General features: G+C 41.0%; 1 protein-coding gene across 1 annotated transcript; it reads right to left on the minus strand.

The window, feature by feature from the left end:
* Positions 1-1780: 1780 nt before the first annotated feature.
* On the minus strand, positions 1781-5894 carry LOC126868386 (histidine-rich glycoprotein-like). Its single transcript, XM_050623746.1, has 2 exons — positions 5883-5894; positions 1781-3568 (listed from the first exon to the last, which is right to left on the minus strand). The coding sequence occupies exons 1-2, from the start codon at positions 5892-5894 to the stop codon at positions 1781-1783; spliced, it is 1800 nt and encodes a 599-aa protein (XP_050479703.1).
* Between the last annotated feature and the right edge of the window lie 4897 nt (positions 5895-10791).

Below are 10791 nucleotides of genomic sequence, written 5' to 3' on the forward strand. Positions count from 1 at the left end.
TGCAAGTACGCCAGAATAAATCAGATATGATGCTTCAGAATCATCGCGGAACGCGAGAATGAATGAAAATCCATAAGTAGAATTATCACAAGTATGTAGGAATGCGTAATCGTAAAAGTTTTCGTACACTTGTAAAAGATTTATTTTTATTCTTCGATTGGATATATATTTAATACGCGATGGATTAAACGATAATAGCTGTTTTGTAGTAAAACACATGATCCTACAAAAATACGCGAACAGATAAGAGAAAGAAAAATTGGTTTGTACCAACTGTGTTAATATTTTCTAAGAACTTTAGTTTACGTTTAATTTGGCTCTTAATTAGATTTTCTTCTCAAAGAAGACGCTAGCTTTACGATGAAGTTTTCCGAAGTTTTATTTTAATAAAAATAGTTTTGTTATAAGATGCACGAGGGACTTTCGTGACTGACGATATGAGTATGTGACATGTGTTCGAGAGTGAGGGTTTCAGAAAACTCACAAAGGAATAGTTTCTATATTCTACATATAGGAAGATTCTCCCGATCGTCTAAAGGGACCCCACCGGTGTTCGTGGAATATCAGTTCATTATTTCAGGATCGAGAATTCCTTGGACGATAGAAAATAATTTCCTTTTCTTCAAGAATTGATTATAGATTTCTTCCGGTAATTTTAAAAATATAAAAATTCATCCGAGTTACGTACAGATCTCGAAAGTAACTTATCGATTATAAAGCAGTCCGGATGAAGCCTCATAGAAAGTTTGTAAAAGTAAAATAAAAATAAAATCTACGTTGTCTAATAATTTAAGTTTATCTTCATCAAAATCCTGTTTCTATTCTTGACGGTCTTCTATCTGTTTTCGCTCGCCAGCGAAGAGTTTTATCGATGTTCCAAACTTAGGTGTCGGGATTATACTGGCTGCGTAAGTTGTTTAAATCGGTGAATCATTGAAAAGACGACGGCGGATTGTTTCAGCGTATTACATCGGATTACGAATTTGTTTCGAACTCGTTGAAAAGCGTTCGTTGTTCCCATAGCCAAGTTTCTTGGGCGATATCTCGTTTTTGTAATTATTTATTCTATAGTAGGAAGTTAACTGCGCTCTAGTCGGTCGCTAGAATTTCGGACATTTCATTAAGTCGAAGCTTCTACGTCGATTTCTCGCTTTATTTCCCCCGTGATTTCTCGGCGAAAGGACGGCAAAGATATCTGCTTGTAGGCGAACGTTCGAGCATCTTGAGACCGAAGTTTAAACGTTATTGCAGTTCGAGAACGAGAAACAGACTGTTGTTCCTATCGAACTTTCGCCTTTAAACCGGAAAAGAGCTTAATAAAAGGGACAAGGCAATCGTAAACTCGTGGAAACTTTGTATTTCAAAGGTGTCAACAAAGATATAACTGAGGCTAACAAGAAACATAGCGAACGTAGCAAAGTCGCTTTTAACGCTCAAACACAGAAGAAGAAAAAGTATCTATGAAAGATTCTTAACTAACGATATCGTGGACGAATCATGCGTAATCTTTCGGGAATACTATTTAAATATCGAGTACAGTAGAACTTCGATTACGTTTGAACCCATTAAGAGAGAAACTGTTCATAAATAGAAACGACGCACAAGAGCGGCAATGGGGATTAATGTTAACAAATGTTTATCGAAGTTGTTCTCTCTCGATTTAACACGTGTGATTTAAAAAAAATCACACACACACACATAAATCATTAATTTAAAGGCTGATCAATCACTAGCAAAAATTTCATTCGAACAAACGAAGTTCCACTGTACCGCCATTCTTTTATGTTTGATCCTCGGTTGTCGTTTGCTCGGTAGTTTTTTCTATTTCCGCTTCCTTTTTAATCTTCAGAATATCCTCCACTTGCGGTGTTACTACGACCGTCTCACTCTCTTCCGGAAATATATATTCTTCGTGATTCTGAGAAGCATCAAAAGCGTAATGTCCCAATCCTTTGTAGTGTCCATGTTGCTCGAAAGCAGAGTGATGATGGCCTTCGTGATGTTTGTGATGGCTATCGTGAAGATGTTTATGATGATGATCGTCGAAATGCTTGTGATGTTCCTCGTGTGAATGTCCATGTTTGTGTTCATGGGATGCATGGTGTTTGTGATGTTCGTGATGGTGATGTCCTTCGTGATGATCATGGTGATGCTTATGCTCGTGTCCATGTTTATGTTCTTCTTTGTGTTCGTGACCGTGTTTGTGTTCTTCGTGATGATTATGCTTATGGTCCTGATGGTGGGAATGATGATGATCTTCGTGATGTCCATGGTGATGTTCTTCCTTGTGACCATGTTTATGCTCATGGCCGTGTTTATGGTGATGGTCCTCATGATGACTATGCTTGTGATCCTCGTGATGTCCATGATGATGTTCCTCGTGATGGCTCTGCTTGTGTTCGTGTCCGTGTTTGTGATGATGGTCCGAATGATGACCATGTTTATGTTCGTGTCCGTGTTTATGATGATGATCCTCATGGTGGCCATGATGATGATCTTCGTGATGTCCATGTTTATGCTCGTGTCCATGATGATGCTTGTGTTCCTCCTTGTGGCCGTGTTTATGGTGTTCGTGATGATCGTGCCCATGGTGATGATGATGGTTCTCGGTCTCCTTGTGAGTATGATGATGGTGATGCTCATTAACGTGATGATGATCGTGGTGGTGATGATGTTCGTTATGATGATGATGCTTATGATGATGGTGGTGCTCGGCATGATGTTTGTGTTCCTCGTGATGTTCATGTTTCGAATGATGTTGGTGCCCATGGTGATGATGGTGTTCTCCATGATGTTTATGATCGTGACCATGCTTGTGTTCATGCTTATGACCATGTTCGTGTTTATGTTCGTGTCCATGATGATGTTTATGATCAGAATGATGCTTGTGACCATGATGGTGATCGTGTCCATGATGATGATGGTGACCATGGTGATGTTTGTGGTCTTCCTGATGTTTATGCTCAACGTGATGTTCATGTCCGTGTTTGTGTTCGTGTTCACTATGATGCTTGTGACCATGTTCGTGCTTATGTTTGGCATGATGATCGTGATGTGCGTGGTGTCCATGATGATGAGAATGATGATGTCCACCGTGATGGTTGTGACTATGGTAAAAAGAATGACCATCGAATCCGTGAGCTCGACGCGTAGAAACGACCTGTGGCGTCAGAAAAGTGATATGCGACGCTTCAGCCGAAATTCGTGGTTCGATCACATGTTTTGCTGGTTCGTTGATCCGGGAAACGATGCTGGTCTTGGTGTTGGGGTCGAAAGTGGCTCGATGTAGCGGCGAATGAGGCTGGCCGCTTAGGGGCAACGTTAGCGGTTGGAAATTGGCTCCCAGATCGCCTAATTGCCGTTTTCGTGGATGTCTCTCAACGGCAGGTGACTGTGGGGTTGTTAGAGCGTTGTACAGCAGTAACGGTCGAGATGGCTGTACTTGCCGCGGGAGCCTGACAGAATTGGGCAATTCTGCTCTGACTGTTGATAGTTGATCTCTTTGCGATGCTTTCAAATTTTGGCCAGTCGCCGCTGTCAGTGACAGAGCGATGGCTAGAAGCCACGCCTAAGGATAGAATACAAATTGAGAAAGAAAACCATTACAGAACTTGGTTTAAATGACAATTATAGAAAAATTGTAGCGAGATCGAAGTCAAATATGCGACCTGACTTTTGTCTGTAGTTACGAAAGTAGAATCACACGCGGAAATTTCATTTCTCTAAGTAGAGTGTGTCGTATATACGTATGCACGTATTGTATTGTGGTATCGTGGACGAAAGGTCTAAGAGATATCGGGTGGACCATAAACAATGTCGTGAGAAAGCCTAAGTGCCGACAGGCCCATCAATGTATCGTCGGTCCTTCAATCGAATAGTTCCGGGGGAAAAAGGCCTACGTGGCCTTGAACGATTGCAGTACACGTGCGTGGTGGGACCATGAGAAAAGACAAAGGGATGCTAAGGGAGAGAGGCGAATTAACAGTCAGTGTGAATTGAGAAGCCAGAGAGTGTGAATTGCGTTGTCGACAGAGTGTTGCTAGCATTGTCGAGAGAGTGTGGACCACGTGAGAGAGTGGTGACGAGAGTTGCAAATTAAATATTCAGTTGTCTTAATTATAGTACGTTATTGTATTTAGTTCACGTTGAATAACCATCGTTTCCTGTTTAACCAATACCTGTCTAATCCATTTTAAATAAACTAATAAATAAAGATCCTACAGTATTATATTATAACCAATAAACTTTATAAATTGTCCTCGGATGTCCAAATTATTATTAAATACTGATATGGATAATGATGACGAATGGGTCGATTGCTAATTTTTTGAAAATCGTCTAGCCACAAGCGAGTTCATTATGATGCGCAGGCTACGATATTTTCGCGCAGCTGACATTACCCTGGCTAACCGAAACAATAAAACATCGTCGGGTCTGGCGCGGGCCATTTTGGTCTGCTACATGCTGGCTCGCCGCGCACATGCGAAACGGACACGTCCGAGTGGAAAAACCGGAGATAATATCCAGTAAATCGTCGCTGGCTCGTTTTATCGCGCTTTGCTATTTCTTGTCGTGTAAATTTCTTCCTTTCGCACGGTCCGAAAGGTAGCAGAGGAGCTAAACGGTGAAGATAGAGACGGGTAAACGCCGAAGAAAGCACGGTTGAACTCGGTGACCAAGATGGTACACGGGCAGGAAATCGAATCTCGGTTTTGCGCCACCGAATTAGCGAGGTCAGCTATCTTCGAACGATCAGGAAATGGTAGGTTTTTAGCACGAAACGAATGGATCTTCAGCGTCGCTCATTCTGTCTGTCTCCCTGTTTCTCTCTCGCTCTCTCTTTAGCGATGATTTATGCGATCCGTGGTACGTCCGCGAAAAAATTGAAGCCACCTCACGTTACGCGGACAGGAATTTTAAATTAGCGTTCCGTCCTACGTTCAGTTTTATTTCGCGATGCGTGACCTGGACGCGATGAGAATGAATACAGCGAAACGACGCGAGTACAATCAGGAATTTTATTTCCGGCCTGCCAACGAATTCCAAACACGAACGATACATTCGTTAAAAGATTCATCTATATATGTTCTGGCGCGATTTGAAAACTAGTCCAAGTCAACCTACAGAGTTAATGTTTCAAAAAGATACGATATTTTTAAAGTATGCGTGAACGATGACTAAAGTTTTGAACATCTCGTTGAGAGTCGGCTTATCAGCGACAGCAATAAGTCTTATTCAGAGATGCTGCCGTCGTTGCAGCGACGCGACTTAGGTATCAGCGTGTTCCGTCTGTTTTAATCTCTCGTTATGCTCGCAGACACGGAGCAGTGTAACACGATGTTCGCGACATCTTGGTATATTCTTCTTGAAATGCAAACGCCTGCTTGCTGATTAACTCGGAATTTAATCAGCGACAACAGCATATAAACGATAGGATTAGTGGATCTCCTCGTAGGGAATGAATAAGAAATGGCGCATCCTTAGCTTGAATAGCTAATGTTGTATGTCATGTTGATTTTAGTGTTGGCAACTTGCTTTAATAATGTCAATGTTAATATACATGAAATGTTAAAGAATTCAGATATTTCGATATGCTTTGGACATTTTTAAATTCATTTGGATTTCAAAAGTGAAATTACGCGGTTATTACTGTAAAAGCGTATCTAAAGTAATATTTGACGAGTTCTAAATATGTAAAACTCGGAATTTCAAGAATTATCCGAATGAAATGACCGCTGTATGAAATCTACGAAGATATTTAAGGTACCTCGATAGCGCAGTTAATAAACAGAGTTTCTGGCATAGGAGCTAATAAATCACGGAAAATACTTATGTTAAGTCTAGTAAGAGATTAACATGATAATGATAAGGGATGAACTTACCAACGTTGCCATGTCTCCGTTATTTTGGCTGTACAGCCAGAGAACAACTGGATACCGAAGTTCTGTGACGCTGTACTTTTATACAGAGCAATTGGCAATCGATACTTTCTTCCGTGCTAAGCACCAGTGTCGTTTACGACGGAATCTAATATTTTAATTGTCGTCATAATACGCGCCGAACCGCGACCGGGTCCGATCACTCGCGGCGGACTATTGGCAATCATCGAATTTCATTCATAACCGTTCGACGTTCCTTATAGACGCCGTTTCCGGTACAGTAAAAATCGAGGAAGCGGCGATGCCGGCCGTCCCGATGAATCAAAATTGATGGATAGAAATATCGATCGATATTCCGCGCCGCTGTATAATCGTCGACCATTTTACGAGCAATCGAAATTGCGTAGGGAACTCGATCGTAACGCTGCTATGCGTATCATCGTAATTTCCTCTTTTAAATTCAGATTTATCGGTTTTCAAATAATCGCGCGATGGGAGTTACGATTCGTTCGATTGATTTCTTTTCATGCTCGGTTTAATCGAGCATCGTTGTACGCGTTTATGCCAATACGCGTAAAAAAATCGTGGTTTCAAAAGTAAAAGCTCAACGCGTGCTTAAAAAAAAAAAAAAAACGATCGAGAGAGAGAGAGAGAGAGAGAGAGAGAGAGAGAGAAAGAGCCGAATTTTCGCTTTCACACCTATTTTCCTGTCCGCCATCGCTGCTACCTCGTAAACACAGGCGTTCACCAGCGTTTAATGCGTGGCCGTGCATTCGACCAGAAACGAAGCAAACGACGCGTGTACCGAATTTAATTTATATATCTCATTATTTAATAGGATAAATGGGCTGATTTCTCTTCCTTGTTGCTTCCCCCGTTCCATGAATATTTAACGGGCCGTTTCGCTTGCTCAATTCCTTTTCGTTCGTCGGCCTGTCGATCGAACCGTTGCTTGTTCGTAGATAGACGAAATTACGCGATTAATTTCCGTGTGCCTTTGCAAATATTTGTAGATCCGTGTAAAAGATACGGCTCGTGAGCCAAGTTATGGACTAATTAAACGTTGTAAACTTTAATATCGTATTTAATATTATCGCGGTGCTCTGCCGAAATTTGTGCTTTCTACGTTGCTACGATTGCGGAACATGGTTGGTAAGTCGTATTGATGAAACGCGGCTAAAGATAAACGGCGTCGATGTCGCCGCTTTTAGTGGCTCGTTGCGATACTACGCTCGCTAGTAAAATACTTATCCCAATCGCCGTAACAACGTCTTACGTGTTCGTGCTTTTCTGTCCTTGCTGTAATTTCGTCACTCAATTGCCTGAAATCTAGTTATCTCGAGGCCATTACCCAAGGTTACCTCTCGTTTCGCTGGGACCCTTATTTCTTGGTTGTTGCGCGACATTTTCTCGGGAAATCCCTGAAATCGCCTGTTAGTTGCGAAAAAAAAAAAAAAACCCTCGGGAACATGACGAAAGACGAGCTGAAAAGATAATCGACGAATTGTCGAGAATCGCATCCAAGATGCGAAAGAGAGTAAACTCATCGATATTCGAACGTGGAAATCTTTCCGTTTAGGGTAATTCGATTTCATAAAAGGTCTCTGTGCGAAGAGTAACGTGTCGAGTATATGGAAGAAAAATCTGCAGTTCGTTTCAAAGGTGACGTTGTTGAAGCGAATCGTAAATGTCGTTGTTGGCAAGAGAATTTTTGCTAACTACGTAGAATAGGGTACATCTCACTGACTTCAATAAGCTCGAATTTCCGAGTAATTTTATCGATATATTATTCTGCCTTTGTTTCAAGCTTCGGATCGAAGATTTCCTTTTTGATAAGTAAATGATCTTTAGTTAGTTAGAAGCTGAATGTATCTTAGATTCCAATTATTCGAACAATGTATTTCGTATATCGACGTTATTCCAACAAATACGAGTGGTAGCTTATACAGCAAATCTTAAAGTTACAATTCTAAAAGCGTGACACTGAGAATACTTTTACGCGTATCTCTAAAACGAAGCTCGAGTGGCGATTATTTTGATAATTTTTTCATTTTCGCTGATAACGTGAAATGTAGGGAAGTCAGTCGATTTCGTTATCTTCCCTCAATTTATCCGCGAATCACGATGTTCCTCGATTCTCCTGCGATTAAAGGCGACACTCCAGCCGTTCGAACTTCGCCCTTTATCGTACGTTTACGCGATTTCTCAACGAATTTATGTTCTCACGTATCTTGGTTAATAGGTATATATATGTATATATTTCTGGCTGGGACATTACGCGGTTACGAGACCACGTGGTGCGAACGAGTTTGCGAAAATGTCAAGGCAAAGTCCTCTCTCGGATATTCCAAGCGTGTTAGTTGAGAACAGTTCATCCGGATTAAGGGTGGATGTTTATGAATCGCAACAGAATTTCGTTCCTCCTATGTGTACGCGCGCGTGAATAACGAACGACGATCGTCATTATTTTAAATCGCGTGTTACCCACGTGCAGATTTTCCGATCGTTTTTTATTCGAAAAAATTGCCGGCCGAAGGTGAAATAATGAAAAGAGATGGAAAGAATTTAGTCAAACTGGGAAAGTTTAGCGCGGAAAACATCGACTCGTGATAGAGGAGAAAAATGAACGATGATTTATGAAATCGCCGGCCGAGGATGAAATAGCCTTTCCATCTCTACGTCATGTCCGATAAAGCACGCTCAATGAAGTGACAGAATAATCGTATTGTGTACGTACACGCGGCGACGATAAAATCCTGCTGTCGCTAACGCGCGCGCGACACGTGCCGTTTCACTATTGCCGACATCCAGAGGACGGTCCCTGGTATCGCTCTATGGCTTAATGAATATTTGAATCAATCATCGATCGCTATATTTGTCCGTATTGAACGTTCAAAGGAAAAGATCGAATTTGCTCATCTCTAAAACCAGCTTCGTTGTGTATCGATTGCGTGAAATGAAAATTCGCGAAATTGAATTCCATGCAGTTGCAGAATTAAATACGCTGGATGCATTAACTAAAATTTCAGTCGACGTATTAACGAGTAATACCGCAACGTATGCTCTTTGCGTAACATTTGGATTTCGTAAAGAGATCAGGCGAATCTACTTATCTTTAAAATAAACTTGCGAACACGGCATAGTAATTTGTAAAACTGAATTTCACGTACATAATTTAAATGAACGCATCAGTGCGTTAACGAAGTTCTCCATATGACGCGAGTCCTTCGTGTATCGGTTGATTTTTTTAAAAACACACAGCGAACCTACTTATTTGTGAAAACAAATTTTATCGTATACCTGTCGATTATTCGGAATGGAAATTTCCGCAAGTTAATCCCACGCGATTCGAAATAACGCGTCATCGAGTTAACGAAGTTTTCGATGTTATTGTACCGTGTACATCACAACGTACATATATCACTTGCATATTGTTTAACTTCCCACTTCTAATTTCTATGGTTCAATGCCGAATTCTAAAAACTGAAATTCCCAAAACTAACTTCCACACGATCCGAATTAACGCATCGCATGTAACGCATTAACGCACTAACTAAATTTTCAATATCGTTATGTTCGTTAATGCTTGAATTGCGTCGCGTGTCCTTCGCGTACACGTATCTCCAACCACTTACCCGCTGCAAGTTACGAGAAACTTAGCGGAACTTTTAGTAGCGAAGCCTCGCGATTAGTGGTCGTAATATTTGTTCAATGTGTAGCCAGATAGCGGGTTCGATGCGGAGGGGGATGAGACGAACATAGACAACGGGGGTTGGGATAACAGGGGTGTGAGCGAAGGGAAGAAGCAGGATGGTACAGGCGAGGAGAGAAAGCCCACACTGTTTTCCTGCTTTCTCTCGGCTGGCACTCTCGACTGCTCGTTCCGCCTTCCAGGCTTTCGCATTAATGGCGGTCGGAGTCGGTAATTATTTCCGCGCGATTTTCTTCGTGTAATTCCGCGTGGACAATAAGAAAGCCCGAATCGATCGAGGCGAAGTTAAACAAACCACGGAAGATATTACGTAACCTTGTTTCCGCCTTCCTCTTCGTTCCTGTTACTCCGCGGGGTGAATTTAAGCCGCAAATATATTGCGGTTAAATTAATTTTCTGGGAATTGTTCTTTACGGAGAATGGTAATTTATGTTCACCTTAAGGGCTTCGGCTCTTCGCAGCGAACGACGCTTGCTTTTATTTGAACGCGCTTCGCGGACGTAATTAGAAATAATAAAGGGGCAGGAGATGATAAAGAAACGCTCGCTATCAAGAAGTAGCTTACGAAGGATGACAGATTCTTACATAGATATCCAGTAAAATAAATTTTATTGACGAATCATTTATAGGGATCTTTATCGGCCATCTGCCCGAAGAGAAATGGTAACGAGGGGATGTTGGCGCTGGTTTTATAGCCTTCGATCTCCAGGCCTTCGATCAAATGCAAGTCGACAAATTTCATTCGTATATTTTATCATGGGCTTCCTTGCGCCATAATTTATTAACTTATTAACTTTGTAGCATAACAAAGCACCGAAAAGCGACAGTTTATAGATTACAAACTCCTGTAAAAGCAGCCTTTAGAATTTTGCAATTTATATTACATCGAATATAACAGCCGAACGATGAGTAATATGTAAATGATTCGAGTAAGCTATGCGGAGATATTGTCTAGTAAAAGATGAATTTCTGTACATAGGAAATAAATCTACGTATTTAAAATTTACTTGGTAAAAAGAATCTGTCAGTTATGATAGATATGGCGTAAGAGATAAAAGAATGAAATCTGCGCGTATGATCCTAATTCAATGAACAGACCGTGTATCATAAATTACCATAGATATCATTCCTTTTCCAAAGTAAATATTTATCCACGTTCACATCTCTATAAAATTATTCGAAGAAAAGATAAATAGCGCG

Source organism: Bombus huntii, chromosome 8, assembly GCF_024542735.1.
Source record: "Bombus huntii isolate Logan2020A chromosome 8, iyBomHunt1.1, whole genome shotgun sequence".
In the NCBI taxonomy this organism is placed as follows: Eukaryota; Metazoa; Arthropoda; class Insecta; order Hymenoptera; family Apidae; genus Bombus; species Bombus huntii.